Raw genomic sequence first — 21,427 nt, 5'->3', positions numbered from 1 at the left:
TGGTTTATGTGTAATGTCTGTCCCTAGCCCTTTCAGGATATCCAGATGAAACTTAGCAGTGCAGGGCTCCCGCCCTATCTTTCAAAACTCTTCCTAACTTTCTTTCAGTGGATGACATGACTGTTCTCTGTCCCTCTGGCCTATGAACAGGGCTCCCACTCTGACTAGATCCCCTTTCCTGGGCAGAGAAATGTAGTTAGCTGTGTTAGGTTGCAGTCAGTCAGAAGGCAGTATAGATATGTACCTTATAAACTAACTAAGATATATATGGGGGACAGAGCACAAGCTTTCATGAACTCAAGTTCACCTCACGAGGTCCTGTGAAAGGAGAGCATAGAGCAGTGTATAAAATGAAGTGGTTCAATCCCCTTTTATCAGCAATTAACATGGTTTGCTTTGGTCCTTGTTGTGTCCCTCTTTTCCATGACAACATACACAAACTTCTCCTTTCAGTTACTGACCACACACACATTCCCACTGTGGTTATACTCATGCCCTGGGCTTCATTTAGAGACCTTTTGCCATAGCAGGACCCGTACCACTGTACTCCAGCCCTGCCACTCCTTGTGACTGCACTGACAGCACAGAGGGTGGTGCACACTAACTGTTCCTCTTATGTGTGTAGCTGGATATGGAGGCCTTCACAATTTGTCTTCTTCACAGACTGTCTGGTGCTTCAAAGAATTTGTCAGGGCTTTGATCACTTTTCTTTCATATGTACTCAAGGAGCTGGCAAGCATCATAGCCCAGCCTCTAGCACGGATCTTTGAAAACTCTTGGCGCTCTGGTGTAGTGCCCGAAGACTGGAAGAAGGCCAATGTGGTGCCTATCTTCAAGAAAGGGAGGAAAGTGGATCCGGCTAACTGTAGGCCCATCAGCCTGACTTCTATCCCGGGGAAGATCTTTGAAAAGTTTATTAAGGAGGCCATCCTTAATGGACTGGCCGACGCCAACATCTTAAGGGATAGCCAGCACGGGTTTGTTGTGGGTAGGTCTTGCTTGACCAATCTCATTTCCTTCTACGACCAGGTGACCTATCACCTGGACAAGGGAGATGAGATTGATGTCATATATCTTGACTTCAGAAAAGCCTTCGATCTGGTGTCCCATGATCGTCTCTTGGAGAAACTGGCCAATTGTCGCCTTGGGTCCTCCACGATCCACTGGCTGGAAAATTGGCTCCGGGGTCGGACCCAGAGGGTAGTAATTGATGGAAGTCACTCATCGTGGTGTCCTGTGACCAGTGGGGTCCCCCAGGGCTCTGTCCTTGGACCCATACTGTTCAACATCTTCATTAATGGTGTGGACACTGGAGTCAGAAGCGGACTGGCCAAGTTCGCAGATGACACCAAACTTTGGGGCAAAGCATCCACACCAGAAGACAGGTGGGCGATCCAGGCTGACCTAGACAGGCTCAGCAAGTGGGCGGACGAGAATCTGATGGTGTTCAACGCCGATAAATGCAAGGTTCTCCACCTTGGGAAAAAAACCCCGCAGCATCCTTATAGGCTTAGCAGTGCTGTGTTTGCTAGCACTATGGAAGAAAGAGACTTGGGGGTCATCATTGACCACAAGATGAACATGAGCCTGCAGTGCGATGCTATGGCTAGTAAAGCGACCAAAACACTGGCTTACATCCATAGATGCTTCTCAAGCAAATCCCAGGACATCATTCTCCCCCTGTACTCGGCCTTAGTGAGGCCGCAGCTGGAGTACTGCGTCCAGTTTTGGGCTCCACAATTCAAAAAGGATGTGGAGAAGCTTGAGAGAGTCCAGGGAAGAGCCATGCGCATGATCAGAGGTCAGGGAAGCAGACCCTACAATGACAGGCTGAGAGCCCTGGGGCTCTTTAGCCTGGATAAACGCAGGCTCAGGGGTGATCTGATGGCCACCTACAAGTTTATCAGGGGTGACCACCAGTATCTGGGGGAACGTTTGTTCACCAGAGCGCCCCAAGGGATGACGAGGTCGAATGGTCACAAACTACTACAAGATCGTTTCAGGCTGGACATAAGGAAGAATTTCTTTACTGTCCGAGCCCCCAAGGTCTGGAACAGCCTGCCACCAGAGGTTGTTCAAGCGCCTTCATTGAACACCTTCAAGATGAAACTGGATGCTTATCTTGCTGGGATCCTGTGACCCCAGCTGACTTCCTGCCCTTTGGGCGGGGAGCTGGACTCGATGATCTTCCGAGGTCCCTTCCAGCCCTAATGTCTATGAAATCTATGAAATCTATTTTTAACTTTGCCAGCCCATCTTTCTGCCCTGGGAACAGAACAGCAGGCTCACCATGAGGACTAATAATGTCCCCATCCCTGTATCGTGCTGTGCTACCTTTTTGTGATATTACCTCGAGTCCTATTTTTTCTCTCCTCTGCTGTAGCGGGTATCTCTTACATTTCTGGTTTATTTATTTGTTGTTAGTTTTCCATTGACAGGGGCCTTGCTCTGAACAGTCCAGGACTCACTACACTTACAGGGCTTGCTTGTCCTGTGATGGTCTGCTTCCTATCTTGGGTAGCTATCTGCTGTCCAAGACACTTTCTTCTGTTTGGGGAACTGCTTGTCCCTGGCAACTATTCTATATCCAGATCCTTCAAATCCTGGGTCTGCTAGGACCGAAAGAACAAGCTGAGGTTGGTCTTATATAGACCCCTCAGCATTGCTTCTGACCTGGGACTAAGGAGTGCAACCAGTACCACACATCTGCTGGTCCCAATTCTTCCTGCACTTTCTCCTCTTGATTTGCACCTGAAAGGATTTATCAAACATATGTAACTGGCAAAATAGACTGGGTTTTCCCTTTGGTGTTGCATAAAGAACATTAGTCCCATCCATCCCAGATATCCTGGACTGGCTGCTGCAGCTCAAACAGGCCAATGTTTCAATCAGTTCCATTAGCGTGCTCCTGGCAGCCGTTTTGGCCTTCCAGCTATCAGTTGACAGGGGACATATTTTCCCAGGCACAAGACCTCAGGTTTCTCAAGGGAATGACTAAAGTCTTTCCCCATGTTTTCCCACTCCCCTCCGGAGCAGGAGATGTGACTGGCTGTGCATGTCCCCTCTCTCCCGGAGGGACAGGGAGTGTCTTCTTTGTAAGCGGTGTGCTGAACTCTGCTCTCTTCCCTTCCTGCCACACAGAGCATCTTATGGCCCTCGGTTATCATGTTAACTCCTTACTGACCTGGAAGGCAATGCTCTGAGAGCTGCTTTTTCAGCCTGTCACAGATTGACTTCCAGCAGGCATTGTATCATCAGTCACACTCTGCTTATAGTTTTAATTTATTTTCACAATGATTAGAATTAGAAACTTATTTTAAAAAGCCAAGATTCTTATGTGATCATCTGACTGTAGGAGTGGGGACTCTAACCATGGACCAGCTGTACATATGTTTTAAAACCAATACTGTACACTGAATCGCCTACACCACTCACACCTTAGCTGTCTTCCTTTGAAAATGCATACAACTAAACAACAGGTCAGCATTAGCTCTCTTAGGTTCTTAGGAGATGACAAAAAAATCTTTAGACCAACATGGCTACAAACACCACCCCTTGCGCTCTCAGGAATTAATTTCTAGAATATCCTGAACTAAAATATACCACAAAACAAAACCACCCACACGATTTCCTACACAATATAGCTGAAAATGCAAACTTGTATTTGTGTATGTTCCTATGCCTGCAACACCCTATAATCAAATTATTTTATAACATCATAGAAATCAGCCATTGCATTTTTATTCACCCAGATGATCTCCTATTGCAGCACACCCCACTATGAGAAAACCTATAGGACTAGTTCATAATTTAGGGCAGCCTGGGATTGCATTTCTTTTGCAATCTGTAGTAGATCAGTGCCCGCTGGCTTCACTGAGCACTGCTCAGGCCCTTGTCACTCAGACAAGAATGCTTCATACATCATGTCAATGTTGAATAGAGGTTTGAACTAGCGAGGCAATAGTGATCTGAGGAGGATCATATGGCAGCAAGGATAGGTGGCCACTGTTTTGGGTGCCTCCCTTCTATGTCTGATCTGATACTGGGGGCCACTTTTGAAGTTCAAGCCTTTGTGAGTTCTCTGAAGTCACCTGATGTGACAGTATCAAGGGCACCTCCCAGTCCTGTACCTCATCTACCCGGTCTTCTAGATGGTTGTGTCACCTCTCATTGTCTCAGACTGTCCACCTGTGAAATGAGGATCAGGCTGCTTACTCAACCAGTTGACAAGGTAACAGGCGTGAACCAGTTTTCAGAACCTGAGCAGATGAGTATCACAGCGTGTTTGCTTTGGGGAAGAACCATGGACAGGTAGAGGGCCCATGGAGATGGGATCAATGCTGCAGCTGCATCCAGAAGAGCCCAGCTGTGCAAAAACAGCTTCTAGAAGTGCCTTTTATGTTTGGACTTGGCAGCTAAATCTGAGGGGGTGATCAGAGCCAATCTTCTCTACAGCTTGTGGCTTCTGGCAGTAGGATATTGTGTAGGGCGTGGGATTGTGTCTACACTTTTCTAATAAATCTGGAATTTTAGTCTGAAATATAAACTATTGTATCAGGTGACTTCAGAGAACTCACAAAGGATTGAACTTCAAAAGTGGGCCCCAACAAAAGATGCCCAGTTTGGGGGTCTGATTTCCAGAGAAGCTGACTTTTAGCTCTCAGTGACTTGACCTGAAGTTGTGGGGGAGGCACACATGACAAAGATCAGACATGGAAAGGAAGCACCAAAAACATGGGCCACTTTTGAAAAGTCTTTCTGGGCCCACTTCCCATATCTGCAGGACAAAGGTAGCAACATTTATGTGCTTCTCTTGTGTGAAGACAGCCGCACTTGCAGAGTGCCACGTGTTGTTAGGCTGGGACATCTGACCAAGGGGCTAGAATTCAGAGTTCTTCATTACCAGCCCTCCCCTTGTCCCAGTGCCAGCTCTCATTCCAATTTGGGCACATTTCCACTGTGTTGGCAGGTGCGACTGCAGCTCGCATAAAGGCACTGGAGCGGGCTCAGGTACTGCCAGCAACCACACCAAGCCCTGTGCATTTTTTTTTTTAATTTAATTTGTATCCAAGGCCATATTAGCCTAAACTAATTCCAAATCCCAAGTCCAGAACCACAAGTGGCCCTACCACTGGCAACCATCCTCCACTCACACCTGGGGCTTCAGATGTTTCCAAAACCTTTGGCAGGCATCCTAGGTGCAGGCCCAAGCCCAGAGGCTTGTGGTTTGGATGCCCCTGAGTTTCGCTTGCCCTCAGAGCAAGCGAGGGAGGAGATTCCCATTTCCATAAACTGGGCTTAAAGCCGCTGCACCTCGACAGGTACCGAACCAGCCAGGAGAGCCGTTCTCCTGCAAAGCGGTTCCGGAAAACTGTCTTCACGGACAGATATATGGTATTTCTCCTGCCAAGTTAAGAGGCCACTACGTTTGTTCTGAGCCTTCAAGAAGCCGTGCATGCATTTATTTTTAAAAGAAATTTTCCGTGTCCCAGGCCAAATCAAGTCCAAATCCACGAGTCGGTCTCAAACTAAAACCTGAGTCCAGATCAGAGGTGGGCAACCCCTGGCACAAGTGCCCGTGTGGCGTGCAAAGGCATTTTGCTTGGCATGCTTTTTTTTTTTAAAGAAATTTTCCGTGTCCCAGGCCAGAACAAGTCCAAATCCGCGAGCCGGTCCAGAACCACACGTGTCCCCGCGACCCGCCAACATCCTGCGCCGCGCTGGGGGCTTCCGACGTTTCCCCGTCTTTGGGAAACAATGAAAGGTATCGTTTTGGAGCCAAGACTTCTAGTTTTTTCCTCTGTCTTTTTAGTGCCGGACCCACGCGGCTCCCGAGCACACCCCCGCGCAGGCCCGGGCCCAGGCCCGCCGGTCGGGTGCCCGCCCGCCGCCCCGCACGAGCGCTGCCCCCGAGGCCGGGGGCGGCTCCGATCCCGCCGCGGGCACCGCTCGGTGCTGCCCGGAGCTGGCGAGGCTGCTTCCCTGCTTGGCGGGACACGGACTCGTCGGCTCCTGCGCGGAGCGGAGCGGGGCCGGGCCGGGCCGGGCCGGGCCGGGCGCGGGAGATGCCGGCGGCGGCGGCGGCAGGGGCGGCCCCGGCCCCGCGGCTTTGTGTGCGCGGGGCCGCGCTGCCCGCAGCCTCCCCCGCCAGAGGGCGGCGCCGCTGCCGCCCCGCCCCGCCCGCCCCGCCCGCCGCCGCCGCCGCCGCCGCCAGCAGACAAAGGCCCAGCCTCCCGCCGCCTGTCCCGCGGCTCCGGGCCCGCGCCGCCATGGGCGGCCCCGCGGAGCCATGAGGCGCGCGCCGCGGCCGGATCGGCGAGCAGCATGGCCGGGCCCGGGCCGGGGCCGGGGCCGGGGCCCGGGGCGGGCCGGCGGGGCATGCTGAAGCGCAAGCCCAACTTCACGCTGCAGGAGATCGACATCCTGATGAGCGAGGTGCTCAAGTACGAGCAGCTGCTCTTCGGCGCCAGCTCCACCAACGTCAACGCCTACGAGAAGCAGAAGATCTGGTGGCGCATCACCAACAAGATCAACGCGGCCGGCCGCAACCAGCGCGACATCGGCGAGGTGAAGAACCGCTGGCGAGGCCTGCGCCGCCGCGCCAACGACAAGATCACCCGGCACCGCCAGGAGCGCCAGGCGCCGCCCGAGCGCCCCTTCCCGCGCGGGCCCGACCCGCCCAGCGAGCCCGAGCTGGGCCCCGACTGGTGCCTGCACGGCGTGTGCCCGCTCGACGCGCCGCTCGTCACCGTGGAGGTGGTGGCCCCGCACGGTGAGTGCCCGGCCCCGGGGCAGCCTCCCCTCCCTGTCACCGCCCGCTGGAGAGCCGAGGGCAGGACGAGGTCCCTTCAGGAGCCGCCTGCGCGGAGCGGAGCGGAGCGGAGCAGGCACAAGTTTCCTCCTCCTCCTCCTCCTCCTCCTCCTCCTCCTGCCCAGGGCCGCGCGCTGTCATGTCGGTGGCAACGCGACACCTCCGCAGCTGTTGCCTAATGCCAGACGCTCTTAATTGCCGTGTCACTTCGCGACCTTGCTCCCTCTCACTCGCGCCGCTCTCCTTCCCGGGAGTCTCCCGGCGCGGCCGCTTCTCAAGTTTCTCCCTCCTCTCAAATGCTCTTGCAGGCTCTGCTCTGCCCTCCCCCCCTTTCCCCGGCCCTGAGGTGAGACATGTATGGGGGGGGTTTCCCCCCTGGTTTCGGGAACCTTTGGGTCCTCGGTGGTGGATGCAGTGAGACAGTTGGCGTACCCCACACATCCCATCTTCCAGCTCTGCGGCCCAGCTGTTCAGAGAAGAACTCCCATTGCTTCCTCTCCTAGTGATCTTGGCACCTGTCCGCTCGGGGCGCTGCCACTTATTGCCTTTTGTTGTTTCCATTACAAATGCCGATCCGGCCGTCCAAGCAGCGTGAGGTAGAGCGTGGCGGGGTGGTAGAGGCCAGCAGCAGGATGTCTGGGTTGCGTACACACACTCCTTTGCCGTTCAGCAACAGTAATAACTGGCTGAGAGGTCAGGTGTGTAGCTGGCAATTTCCTGCATGTATTAGAGCAGGTGGTCTTTGGGTGAGGGTCTTCATGGGTTGCACTGGGATGGAGGGGTGCTAGGGGAAACAGGAGCACCGGGAGAGAACAGGTTCATGGAAACCCAGCAGAGGCTTAACTCTGACGGGAAATGAAAGGTGACATGTCAAAAGCAGCCACTAAGCCAGACAGGGTGTGGATGGAACGTAAGCCCTGATACCCCCACAGGAAGTGGTTGATGGAGATCTTGGTGCAGATCATTTCAGAGAAATGTAGGGGCAGATGCTGGACTGAAGAGGGCTGGGATGGAAATGGAGCGTAGGAATTGTAGGCAGCCTGCTCTGCAAGTTCAGAGTCAAAGGCCCTCTGTCAAGCACTAACTTCTGCGGGGCGGGGATTAAATGGCTCTTGCCTGAGAGGTGGTGCATGCCTGTATCACAAGGGGTACACCCGCTGGATGGGGGAGGGAGAAGGTGAAAACAAGGGTGTGGATGGATGTCCCGGGAAGCTGGGTGGGGGTGTCCCGAGGTGGGGATGTGGATTTGAGCAGGGAAGAAATTGCAGTGTCAATAACAGGAGAAGGGGCAATGGGATGTGCAGGGTGCTGATCATCCTCTACCTCTGCAGATCCAGGGCTGACAGCTAGACTTACAGGACTGTTTGCCAGAGTTACATTCCTCCTCCAGGGAAGATTCCCTTTCCTACACTCTGCTGCTAATTCCTCTCTTTTTCCTGACTCTTCAGAAATAGTCAGTGCTTTAACTAATCCCCTTGACATCTCATCACTGCTAGCCTGATGCTGCAAATGCAGGAAGGTGTGATCTAATTCCAGACTTAGCAGCAGTTGGCCATTGAATGCACGTCTGTGAACAGAGGCTTCACTTGTCTTGTCTTCATTAGTCTATTGCTTGTTCTAACAAGACTTGTTCTTGTGTATTATTTTTGGGATTAAAATCACCCTTAGCTCCACTCTGTATAGCTGGAGTCTGCCTCATTGAGGAAAACTCTATCTCTAGCCTTTTCAGGGCTGGCAAAGCTGAAAGAATAGGGAGGCTGAGAATTGGCAACTGCTTCTCGGAATGCCAGCTGACCCCATGTTAGAAAATCTTAGCCAGCTTGGCTTCCTGCAGGAACTACTTCTCCAGGGTTTGGATCCAGGGGAGCATGAACAGACTTTTTCAAGTAAAATTCAGTGCTAGAAGGTGCAAGTGCAACACAACAAAAGTTACGAGTTGTGTACTTGCACCAGAACTGCATTTGGCTGTGGTTGGCTGTGGAGTAGCTCCTGCATCTCTGACCTGTGATGGCTCATGTAACCTCTCCGCTTTGTCCCTGTTTGGCTGTCTACTTGTCTCCTGAAGGTAGTAGGCCTTCGTTCTGCTGTTGGATCTTCCAGGGCATACTCTGCAAGGCCTGTTGACTCATGTGCTTACAAGGGTCTTCACATTAGTGAAGCCTATTGCACGATTGAGGCTTTAATTTACTGGTGCTTGCAAAGAATGCTTTCAGACAAAATCTGTTGCGGTTCTTTGTAGCATCTCTGTGGTGATGGTGGCCACCTGGTAGGAAAGCTCACAGGGTTGTCTCCAGGGCTGCCATGTGAATTTTCTGTGTAGCACTATCCTGACTTTCTTCCTCTGTAAAATGTAGTGGAAGCTGTTTGGGCCCTCAATGAAAGTTTTTTTTTCTCTCTCACACCAGAGATTTAAGTCAGTTGTAGTGAGAGGCATGTGCTTGTGGGTAGAGTGGCGAGGTATGTACTGGTAGGTAACTCAACTGAGTTTCCTTGCTTTTCTAGATCTGTCAGATACAGTGGTAGCTATCCTAGCTGCTTCCCAATAGAATATATGTATATTGAAGAGAATCCCTTTCCTAAGTGGGAATAGCCACCTTGTTTGCTAAAACTGCTGTTAAAAGCTACTGTATGCAGTGTAGAACTCTATCCAGTTCTGTGTGCCAGCTCAGTAGTGCCAGGCTGGGTGGCAAACTTTGTGGGCAAAGGTGTGGAGAAGGCAGATAACAATGGTCCAGAATGTGCACACAGGATGGCATGCTCTCATTTATCCTCAGCCCTGTGAACCTGGTGGAAAGCTTGTGTGATGCTGAGAGTGAAGCATGGCTTCTGGTTAGTAGAATGGCTTTGCAGCTCGAGCTTGTGTTCAGCCTCTCTGCGAGGAGAGTGGTTATGTAACAGTGATATCTCGGGGCTCCACTGGGATTGGAAGGGGGCACTTATGCCAAATGGAATACAGACCTGTTTCTTTGGGCTGCTCCTGTTTCCACCCTCCAGTTTGCTTCTCCCCTTTTTCCTTATCTGAGCTGTCTCTTCTGTTCTTGATTTCAACTCCCAGTCCTCCAGGGGTTCACACCCATGCCATTCACTAACCCGAGCAGCCCCTAAATAAGCAACTCCACAAGTGACCCTATTGCCATAGCTCCCCTCTTCCACACGAGATTCCTGGCACAGGCAGGAGCTGGTGCTGCTCAGGGTACTCTGCAGTCAGATGAGCTAGAAAGAATGTTTTTAGGCGATGGTTAGTTTTTGGGTGGGGCCTAAAGTTGGCTTATTCAAGGTGCAGGTTCCCTGACAAAGCCCCTTCCTGGGAGGGAAGCGCTGGGGAAAGCCTTCTTATTGCTTAGGTTTGGCCTGATGCCTGCTTTTCTCTTTCTGGTTCAGTCTGACGTGTTCTTTCTGCCATGGGCAGGTGTGAAGGAAGAGTCGGTGAAGGAAGAGCCCGTGGAGGTAAAGACAGAACCGTTCCATGCCCCTCCGTCTGAGGCCATCCATCAGCGGGTGACCGCAGGAGCAGAGAGGAGGCTCCCCAGGAGCTCTGGCCACGTGCCGAGTGACCCATGCGAAGGTTGGAGCCGGAGCCCGCAGAACCCCTCACAACCTGAACTTGCCATCAGTGAGGTGGGGGGGCAGCAGGAGCCACTGGGCACGGATTTCACGAGTATTATCTTTGACCAAGAGGCAGAGCACCTGAATAATTGTAACGTGGGTGAGCCCGTGACCCCCGGAACTGTGTCGCTGCAGGAGGGGGGGCCTGAGAGCAGCCATCTCAGCCAAGCAGAGAAGCGGATCATCCAGTCCAATGAGCAGCTGGTGCAGGAAATGCGAGCCTTCCGCAGGGAGTATGCGGAGAGCCGCAGGGAAACCGCCTCCATCCTGCGCATCATTGCTGAGGCCCTCAGTGGTGTCAGCAGCAGCCTCTCTGAGATCCGAGATCTCTACCTCCGAGAGCAGGTGACCCCCAAGCAGTGAGGGGCCACAGGGCCTGGTTGTAACGCAGCTGGCTGTGTGGGGGAGGACTGTGACTTGTTGGGGAGGGAAACCCTGAAAGGGGTGGCCTGGAGCAGAGACATAAGAGACCCGCTCAGTTGATGGGAGAGAGATTTTGGTTTGGGGACTGGTTTCTCCCCCAAGTTGCTCCTATTTTTTTTTTTTTTTAAACCCTGCCCTGCCCTTTCTCCACTTCAATAAAACTCTAAACTGGCCACATACTCTGCAGTGTTTGTTCCCAGGCAGTGTCTGGTCCCAGTCTGAGCATCTTGAGTTACAACCCTGGCATCTTTTTTTTGTTTGTTTGTTAAAGCCTTACACTGTCTGTCCGCTCTCTCTCTTACCACATTGCTTCTGCGGTAACTCGTTCCTTTCTCCAGCCTGAAGAAGGCATGACGCACCTTGGCAATTAAAAGAACACCCCAAGGGGTTCAGTTTGACAGGCCAGGGCTCTGTGTAGAGTTGGTTTATGGCCACTTATCTTGGATGGCATAAGCTGGGAAAGCCAACACTGCTGGAGGGTGGGGAGCCCTTCAAATCACTGCATTATCAGGGAGAAGGCAGGGCAGGGTGGCTCCATAAAAACTGGTTCAGAAGCAGGCTTTCATAGGCTACACCCTGCTTTGTCAGATGAAGTGAATGCCAGATGCTTTCTCAGAAATGACAACAGTAAGATAAAAAATATTCCCAAATGCTCACTTGTTTAGGATGTTTTAATTCCTGGACCTCCAGCCTGACATGTGCCGTGTACTTGCAGCACCTACTAATTGCCCTGGAGTTAGGGGCTCAGTGCTTTGGCAAATTACGGACTCTCTGTCTTGCTTAAGATATGGAAGAGATCAGTGGAGGTCCTGTAGATGCAGGGCTACTGCTGGAGGAGAAAGCACCAGGGACAGCTGCTGGAAGGTCTGTTTCCTTGGGTGACACCCACACACTTGTTCACACTAAGATGCATCTTGCTTCTCTTCCTGGGCCAGGAGGTCCTTTTGCAGTGCTTGTTTGGCAAGCCTTAAATGCACAGAACTGGCAAATAGTGGAGTTTGCTACATACAGCTGTGGTGCCGTCCCATGCAGACGCTAGATCTCAAAAGCCTTGCTGTGGTAGCAGTCTGGCCCGTGACCTCACTACCAGCTACTGAGTGACCAGGGCCTCCGGCATAATTCTTTGCAGCAGAGCTGGAGAAACAGCAAAAGAAGGGAGTGGGCCTGGCATGGGGGCCAGACCTTCCTCCGTTATTCTAGTGGGAACTGGGAAGGGCTTTGATCTCATTTGGCCCAGGGCACGAGGGGCCCTTTCTAGTGTTTTTTATCCACATGGAGCAAGAAACTGCACTGCCCAGGGCCAGTTTGGTCCCTGACTCTACTAATGGGCAGAATCTAGCCCAGAGTGTATGGGAAGGTTGGCTCAGAGGCCCAAACAAACAGAGGCTCCCTTGAGGGACAGCCTGAAAGCTGAGGCTCCCCCATGGCCTCTCTAGTAGGGAAGTACCTGCATGACCCATCACTGTAGCTTAGCCAAATGACTCTCTGAATCCCCTAATTGTTCCTGCCAACCTGTTTGCTCTTTTCTGAGGCCCTTGTTTGCCTCTAGCAGCTGAGAACTTGCTGCCCAGACTGGAAATGTCCTGTTATAGCTGCAGCCACCAGATACCTTCTCATGGGCTAGTCAGGGGTGTCACTGCTGCTTCTTCCTGATCTGGTGCCTCTGCAGAGGGAAGTGCAGGACAGCATAGGCCTAGTCAAATAATACACTGCATACCACCCCACTCCACCTGGCTCCCAGAATATAGCTGGCTCCTATCTTTCCCCTTCCTGTTTTGTAATGCTGAGGCTATTTCTCCCAGCTATACATTCTCAAGTAGCATGATGTGTGTGGGGGTTTCTTGTTTGTTTGTTAATTTTCTTTCTTCTCTCATTTTCCTATCCTGGCAGGTGTGGGCAACTCCTTCTATTTTGTGTCATTTGTTAACAGGATTATGCTTTTTTTTCCCCTCCACTTTCATCTTCAGAGCTGATCTTAAGGATGGGTGCTGCATGCATGCGCACATGTGCAAGCAGCCAATGCTTACAGCAGCACTCTTGCCCTCCCCCACTCCAGACAGGAGTGGTGCCTGCCCCTGCCTCCAGCTGCTTCTCAGGAGGAGGCAGGCCAGGCAGTGCAGGCAGCAGTAGTGGTGCCCGCCCGCCCGCCTGCCTGGTGCACTATGATCAATAAGGACCAAACCAATTCCCTTAGTGTCCCTTGAGAGACCCATTCGCACGCACATACCCTCCCCCTCAGTCACTTTACCAGCATTGCTTTTCAGGCCCAATCTCATCAAATGCTTGACTAAAATTGAAGTACTTGGTATGTGGTGCATTGCAATCTGATGGATCTCCTCTTTACTGCTTGTCCTGCTGTTTGAATATTTGGGAGTCTAAAGTTGTGTGCCTTTAGTGTCCTAGTTTTTGAGGGAGCGGAGAACAAGCAGCTTCCACCTACCATAGCAGAAGCTGTGGATGTGCTGCACCTCTGAACATCAGACCTCTTGGTTATCTGAGATCACCTCAGCCTGGCTGATTCCTTTATTGTCTTTAGTGACTTCCTTTGCTTGATTAGGGCAGATGTTTTAACCCTGCTGCAGAGTGATGGCCAGTACTGAGTTCCTTCCTCAGTTTTAAGTATCCTGCTGTGTTTTCTTAAACTACCCATGGCTCATTTGGCTAATTCCTTCAGCTCTGCATCTTGGCATCACAGCACTGGAGTGGGCTCAGGCTGAAGTGATCTCAACCTACTTCATTTACTTCTGCCTTAAATTCTGCATATGAAGGGCATTTTAAGAGCTTGAATACCCTATGTTTGGGTCATTTAAGATTTAAAGATGGCTGAAATATTCCTAACCTCAGCAATAAGTTTCAAGATTTTAATGAAAACATCCAAAAATGGAGGAGAAGGAAGAGGAGGGATTGACATTTTCATTGCTGATCAGAAAAAAACCAAAAAACATTTTGAGGAAAGCAAGTGCCTGCAGTTCAGGGTCAGCAGCCCATTTTCTACTGGAAAAGCTATTGATAGAAAATGTTCAGCCAGTTCTCATTAGGAGTCAGCTTTGGTTGCTCTTGAGGCTTGGAAGCCTGAATGGCTCTGGGGGAAATCCTCTAGCATGGTGGTGCTCAATCTTCTGGTCCCATGGGCAAGGTGAGTGGTCTGTAGTTGGTCTTGCCCATTGGGATCAGGTCCCACACTGCCTGCATGCCCAGTCCAGCATGCAGAGCCATGCTGTCAAACCTGCAGGGCTTCCCACAGGTCCAGAAATTTGGTAACAGGGGAGCAGTGCCAAACATTTGGACCTATGGGGGGCCCTGCAGGCTGGATGACCTGGTGTAGGGGGTCAGAGTTGGGGCTGGGGGTTGAGCACCCCTGCTCTAATCAGTTGTTCCATGTTCTCAGGGGGCAGCTGGCTTTGGAGAGAGTGGCCTGGGGGTAGAGCAGTAGGAGACAGGGAAGTTTGAGGCTTCCTTTGCCAGGTACCGTGCTACATGTGAACCTTAGATTGTCAATATAATTTCAGCTCCTTTGTGTGTGAAAAGGTGTTTCTTGGGCAGCTGCTACACTTGGGCAGTCACCAGCAGTAAAGCTGGAGTTTGTATCCTCTTGGAAGCCATGATCCCCTGTCTACTCACCTTTGCAGGGGCAAGGGTTGTGCTGTTTGCTGCCCTCCTGGCAGTGCCATATATGCCAGATAGCATTGCCCAAAGGGGGTTTGGTGGGGACTGAGGATGTGCTGTCAGAGCTCCCTCACGAATGCTGCTAATAGTTGAGTTCCTGGAGCAACTGCGTAAGCTGTGTTCATGCGTGTCTGTGCCATCTCCTCTGTCTCTGACTGGGCCAGGACCTCTTGGCTCCAGCTGTGCATGGTGGGAAAATTGCAGCTAAAGCCCTTGTCTGTTGGAATCCCCATGGGGGCAAAACAACGGGGTGAGAGGCAGGGTGAGACTGCCCTCACTCTTTGGCGGTGCAGCGCAGGAACCACGTTAATGTGGCTCTCCAAACATCTAATGCTGAGACGGCTGTGGGTGGGCTGCACGGGCCATTGTGCTTGACGCTCTCTGTGCTCACCCCAGCACTTGCTAAATAGATATGTCATGACAGCAAAGAGGGGTATTTTTAGCTCCTTTCAATGCAATTTAGTAGGTAGTGTTAAGAAGCAGCTGGAAACTCAGGCTCAAGCAGTCATCCCCAGAGCTCCCTCTAGGAAGGTCTGCAATAGCAGTAATGCAAGGGACTTGCTGATCTACCACAGTACTTGAGCAAGACTGCCCAATGCTAAGTCCTGAGGCTGAGCCTTCATCCTGTTGCCCCTGTACTCGGGGAGCTGTCCCAGAGGAGAATCTTGCTGCTTATTCTGCTCTGGGTGACAAGCCTCATGCAGCTTGTTAGCCAGGTGTTGCTGTGAAGGAAAGCAGACCTCTCTGCCCACAGCAACCCGTTCCTAAATGCCACAGACCTGCAGTAGCAGTGTGTAGTTGTGCTACCCTCTGGTGGACAGAACTGGCAGCCCAAGGCAAGAAGTGGAGGAGCACAAAGCCAAGGACAATATGAATTCAGTTAACCCTGCCTGGGCAAGCGGGGATTTCTTTTAAACCCAGCAGCTGCCTTGCCTTCTGGTGTATGTGGGGGCAGGGCCACTCAGTCTTTCCCTGCCTCCTCTTTGGGGGAGACGGGCTGGAATGCCCATTGCAGCCAGCAACACGCACTGAAGCACCTCTAGTGAGGTTGAGGATGGACCCTGTGGCTGAGAAGGTGCCTGCCGTTACCTTGCAGATGCTCCAGCTCTTGTCCTTGACTCTGTGGCTACAGAAGGGCCTGACACCTATTCAGGAACCATAAAATTTGCCCCCTGCAAGCATTCCTAGCAGAGCATGTGCTTACAGGAACGAGCAGAAGCACTGTCCAGCCAGGAGCTGCTGTTGTTAATGCTGTGGCCAAATGATGGTGCTTGGTGAATTTACCAGTTGGTGGGCAAAGCTAAGAGGCCCTGAAATCTGCCCCGTGTAAGGCAGAATAAGCCCCCAGTGCTAGTGTGGAATTTGGTCCATGCAGCCTTGTCACTGCCTTGGCCCTCCTGAGGTTTTCAGCAAATATTTCTCATACTGGCTGGTGCTGAAATTTCTTCCCCAAACAAATCAACGTTTAATTTGTTGTTTGGTGTTTTTTTGCTTTCATCTTGCTCTCTTTTTTTTGGCTTTTGCGCCTTTAGGTTGGGGTTAGCAGCCTGTAGCTTATACAGCCAGGAGGCCTTGGTGGGGGGAGGTTTGCCTGCACTGTGCTAACTGCTGCTTTAGGTTAACTGCTTCCTCTTGTGTAGCAAGGCCTGGGAAAAAGAAAGGGCACATTATGCCTGAAGCAGTGTCTAACAGCTTATTGGCTAGCCTAGTAAAAGACATTACCAAACAAACTTGCTTCTCTCATGTTCCCAGAACCATCAGGACTACAACACTGATCATCTTTTGAACTTTTTCCCCCACAACCAGGAGGGCTGGAAAATAGCAATTATTTGCAAGTAACTGGAGTTCTTTGAGATGTGCTGTCCACATGCAGATACTCCCTGTGAATGCGTAGGTGCGACAGTACTCCAGGTTTGAGATTCCCTTTTCTCCCCATGCATAGTAATAGGTGTTATGGACGAGGGGCAGGGATAAAGGATGGGATGTATTTCTTGATCCTCAGCTTTGTCTTAAATTGTATGCAACTCAGAGAGAGGAGGCTGGGATGCAGATTAACCAGCTGCTTCCCTACTGCTGCAGAAGCAGGGCATTGGCAGCACCTCTGTCACCCCTGCTTTCCCCTATGGCATTTTATTAGGTGTGTTTGGTGTCTTGGGGATTTTGTTCCCTGTAGACAAGGAACTGAAGGGAAGATTCTGGGGATTCCTTCAGATAAGTTACCTGCAAGCGCTGGGGACTGGGCTTGATGGCTCTGGGGCGCCCTTCAGTTCTATGTTCCTATATGCACATGGACAAAACCTTGAAGAACTCCAGTTACTGGTAAGTAACTCTCTCCTTTGAGCAGTTTGTTCATACGTGCATTCTCACCATGGGGGACTCCAAGGCAGGTAGGTCTACACAAAAATCCTGAAAGACCACCTTACTGAAATGCTGCATCTGCCCTGAAGCAGATCATGGAGCAGATCCTCAAGGAATCCATTGTTAAGCTTTGAGGAGGTGATTAGGAATGGTCAGCATGGATTCACCAAGGGCAAAGCACGCCTGACCAACCTGATTGCCTTCTATGATGTGATGACTGGTTCTGCGGATGTGGGGAGACCAATGGATGTGGTATACCTTGATTTTAGCAAGGCTTTTGATACAGTCTCCCACAGCATTCTTGCAGGGAAGCTAAGGAAGTATGGGCTTGATGAATGGACTGTAAGGTGGACAGAGAACTGGCTGGATCATGGGCTTAAAGAGTAGTAATTAATGGCTTGATGTCTAGCTGGCAGCCAGTATCAAGTGGAGTTTTGTTCAATACCTTCAGTGACCTGGAAGATGGCATACAGTGCACCCTCAGCAACTTTGCAGATGACACCAAGCTGTGGGGAGTAGTAGAGGGTAGGGCTAGGATTCAGAGAGACCTTGACAAATTGGATGGTTGGGCCAAAAGGGGTTCAACAAGGGCAAGCGCAAAGTACTATACTTAGGACAAAACAATCCCATGCACCAGGACAGGCTAAGCAGCAGCTCTGCAGAAAAGGACCTGGGGTTACAGCGGGCAATAAGCTGAATGAGCCAACAGCGTGCCCTTGTTGCCAAGAAGGCTAATAGCATACTGGACTGCACTGGAACATGTGTTGTCAGCAGGTCAAGGGAAGTGATTATTCCCCCCTATTCTGCACTGGTGAGGCCAAATCTGGAATAGTGTGTTCAGTTTTGGGCCCTCCACTACAGAAAGGATGTGGACAAGTTGGAGAGAGTGCAGCAGAAAGCAACAAAAATGGTGAGGGGGCTCGGACACATTGCTACCTTGCAGATATCAGTCACGGAGACACTGTAGAGGGAGACTATGGAAGTTGCTTAGGAGCTGGTGTAACAGAAGGCAACTCCACTGTGGTGGTCTCAAGACAGCCTGACAGTCTGATACCCAACTGGACAGTCTCTGTGTCAATACTGACATGCTTTTAGATCTCTTTGCTAGGGAGACAGAGCCAAGGAAACTTTCTGAAAGGCTTTGTTCTGTGTAGGCAGAAAGACAGAGTTCTTTTCATACCAAGTACATGCAACTCCACTTAAGCTCTGGAGGGGTGAGGTTTTTGGAAGAATGCTAACGAGCTGTCCTGTTGAGTAAGGCACAACTCTGACCAGGTTCTGCAGGAAGTCGAGGTAGATCCTCAAAGGGTATTTTCTCTGGATAGAAAGGGGTATCCAGAGAACCCACCATGATGGCTTGGCTTGCACCCACTCTCCTTGTGGAGATAATTGCTAATAAAAAACTTGGTTTCCTGGGTAAGTGAAGCAAAGCGCATGTTGCTGTGGCTTCAAATGGCAACCCCATCAGAAACAGAAGAACCACATTTAGATCCTGCAGTGGGCTGGCATCTTTAACTGGAGACAAGACCTTTGTCAGTCCATAAGAAAACATTTTGGTCATGAACCCAATGGATGGTGAGCCACAATGGCAGCTCTGTAGACTCTGGTCAAGTGGATGGCCAAGTCTGTCTACTTGAGAACAAACAAATACTGAACTATAGTAAGAATAGAAGAATTGCCAGGAGACTTTGGTGTCCTGGCACGATCTTGAGAATCAGGATCACTTATCTAGCTAAGTGCATGCGGTTGAGTCTTCCCTGTATTTAACAAGGAGGTCTTTGAGTGGGACAGTGCATTCCCACTCCAGTATCCAGGCTGTGAGATGTAGGGAGTTCCTATCTGGATGAAGCATGTTGGATCAGAGCCCAACAACAAAGAATCCAGGACTCGCTCAAGATTTTTCCTGGTTCCTCACTAACATTAGCAAGAAAATCTTGATACCAGAATGGACTTGGCCACATGGGAGCCAGCATGATTGTCTAGGTTGAATCTTGTCTGGCTTTACAGAGCAGGCACAGAATTAGCTGTGGTCAAGAAGTCATATAGGAGGATTCCTGACCACAGAATGAGCAGGATGTTGGATAGGGAGCCTGGACACAAGCCTCTCCTGGAGTAGAAGGTCTGAGACTTCCTGATGATGTCTGGCACAAATAGGTCTATTGCAGATAATGCCAGTCCACAAATATCATCTCGTGAATGGCATCTTTGACCTCTCATCTGTCATGGAGGGATATGAATATGCTGAGACCATCTGCTTTGGTATTCCAAAGGCCAAGAACAATCTGTTAGCTTAGATGCTTCCTTAGAGAATGAGCAACTTGGAATCAGGACCATGTACCTGCGTATGTATCTGGTATGCAACATCATGTAAGTACAGAAATTCATCTGACCAAGAACAGAGAGAGATGCAACCTAATCCCCTCTTCTGTGGAGATGCTATGTTGATGACTGTTGTAACCATCTTGAACTTATGTGTGTGAATGAAATCTTTGAGGGTTTTTTGGACTCCAGATGAGGCACCATCCTCCCTTTCCTGTTTGGGACCAGAAAACAAACTGTGTAGATAGCCTTTCTCCAGAGGTGCAGGGTCATTTATTGTATGGCTTGTAGAGCTACAGTTCATGACAAGGGTCCCTGAAAAGGTTCAAGTCAGGGGGATTTGGGGTGGGTAGTGAGCTGAGCTGAACTGAATGGTATATCTACCACCAACTTGTCTGTCATAGTGTGGGCCTAAACTGGGGAAAATGGATTCAACTGATGTTCTTTCTTCATTTAATGTTTGAAAGCAACTAAAGCATGGGAAGCACATACCTCTCTATCTCCTTGTGGGGGCTAGGGTATGTCCTATGGCAGTGAGTCCCAAAGGGTGTGCCATGAAAAATGGGCTGGATGGTGCTTCCACTGGGCTGGCCTCACATGCCTGAATCAGGCCTCAGCCACACTGGCCCCAGCTGGGTTAGCACCATGAGCAGGATCGGGTTCATAAATTAGATCCAGCACATGGACCAGTGAGCAAAGTGCACCACCAATTTTAATCCAGAAAAAAAAAATCATACCCCAGACACCCCTAGTTTGGGGAAAACTGTCCCTGGGAAATGCTAAAGCAAAAAGTCTCCAAGCTCAAGTACGCTGGCACCTATACACCTACAGTCAGGCTGTGCAATGGACAGTCACTCAGAAATAAACATCTTGTTCTTATAAACTGAAGCCTGGATTCTGATGGATTCATCTGACCCTGGGACCTGGAGCTCTAAGTAGGGCATTGCATTCTGACACACTCACCATGAACTGTAGTGCTTGAACAATATGGGCGTCTATACATGTGCTATGGGAGGCTGGGGGGTGCTTTAGGCTCCGAGAGCCATGCTAATTAAAGCACCTAGACCGTCACATGTATCAGTGCCCCCAAACCAAAATGGCGGAGGGGGCTCTTTACCTAAAGTTTGTCAAACAAACTTTAGGTAAAGTGTCCCAGTAATGATGCCCAGTAATTACTATGCTCCAGACTCAGTTAATCAAGTCTGCTCCAATGTGCTGTAATAACTGCTCATTGGAGCAGCCTCCCTGCACGTGTATAGGAGTCCTATGATTTTGCCCCCTGCACTGTTTGTAGTGCTGCTGGCCTTAGCTTCCTCAGACAGGCCACCAGCTGCTTGTGTACAATGATGTCAGTCTCCCCAACCCAGATCCTCAACTGTGCTCGGGTCTATAAGTGTGGTAGTTAGGTGTCCCTGATGTCTTCAAAATTGTTGCCTGGTTCTGTCAGCACCCATGTTTTTTGCAAGACAATATTCACAGCTATAATAGGTGCCTAAGCAGCTTTGAGGCAATAGGGTTAAGGGCTAGAACAGCAGTTCCCAACCTTGGGCCACAACCCAAATGGGGGTCACAGAGGCAATGCCGGTGGTGCCACCCACAAAAGGATGAGCTCACCACATGCTAGGAGCTCCCTTGCCCCCACCCCACATTCCACTCCCAGCAGCAGGTCGCAGCAAAAAGAGGTTGGGAACCACTGGGCTAGAGGCACAAAAAGACTTGGACCTAGATCCTGAATTAAATGCACTGCCTCCGTTTTAGGCCCTTGGTCCCAGAACCTTGAGTGAAGGCGAGTTTCCCCAGTAGAGCAGGGAGAGAGATCAGCCCTGCAGCATGAGATCCAAAACAACGAGGATGGTGAGTAGTGAACTGCCTAGGCTAATCACTATGATGTGCTGAGAACAAGGCGTCCTAAATCTTGGATATTCTTAGTACCGGTCTTCACGCCTATGTGGTTATCCTGCCACCAGGGGGGTTGACCACACCTGACCAGGCCAGTACTCGCATGTGCCAAACCTCCTGAGGCTGTTCACCCCTTTGCACTTGCTCCCAAGGCCCTGGTTTCCAGCAGGCCTGAGAGTAGGTGCTGGAGACAGGCCTGGAGCAGCCTCAATGACATTGGTGATCTGGACAGTGCCTGCAGACTTGGGTCAGTAAGGCATGCTCAAGTCCCTGGACCTGTCACTGCAACATAGTCAAAGCCTTTGGGGCACAGATGCTTCACTAAGGGGTTCAGGAAGGAAACTT

General features: G+C 50.8%; 1 protein-coding gene across 1 annotated transcript; it reads left to right on the top strand.

Moving 5' to 3' along the window:
- Positions 1–6,201: 6,201 nt before the first annotated feature.
- LOC102574487 (myb-related transcription factor, partner of profilin) lies at positions 6,202–11,013 on the top strand. The gene is made up of 2 exons (XM_006258801.4): positions 6,202–6,772; positions 10,221–11,013. Exons 1-2 carry the CDS (start codon positions 6,325–6,327, stop codon positions 10,778–10,780), a joined length of 1,008 nt encoding a protein of 335 aa, XP_006258863.2. The 5' UTR covers positions 6,202–6,324; the 3' UTR covers positions 10,781–11,013.
- Positions 11,014–21,427: the final 10,414 nt, after the last annotated feature.

This window comes from Alligator mississippiensis, chromosome 14 (assembly GCF_030867095.1).
Source record: "Alligator mississippiensis isolate rAllMis1 chromosome 14, rAllMis1, whole genome shotgun sequence".
NCBI lineage: Eukaryota > Metazoa > Chordata > Crocodylia > Alligatoridae > Alligator > Alligator mississippiensis.
Note: the sequence above shows the minus strand (reverse complement) of the source record. Positions and strands in the feature narration are given on the sequence as shown.

Bases quoted from the DNA above. Each gene is read 5' to 3' on its own strand.
- LOC102574487 (XM_006258801.4), top strand. From the start codon at position 6,325: ATGGCCGGGCCCGGGCCGGGGCCGGGGCCGGGGCCCGGGGCGGGCCGG. The intron at 6,773-10,220 runs GTGAGTGCCCGG...TGCCATGGGCAG, and splicing joins GGAGGTGGTGGCCCCGCACG to GTGTGAAGGAAGAGTCGGTG.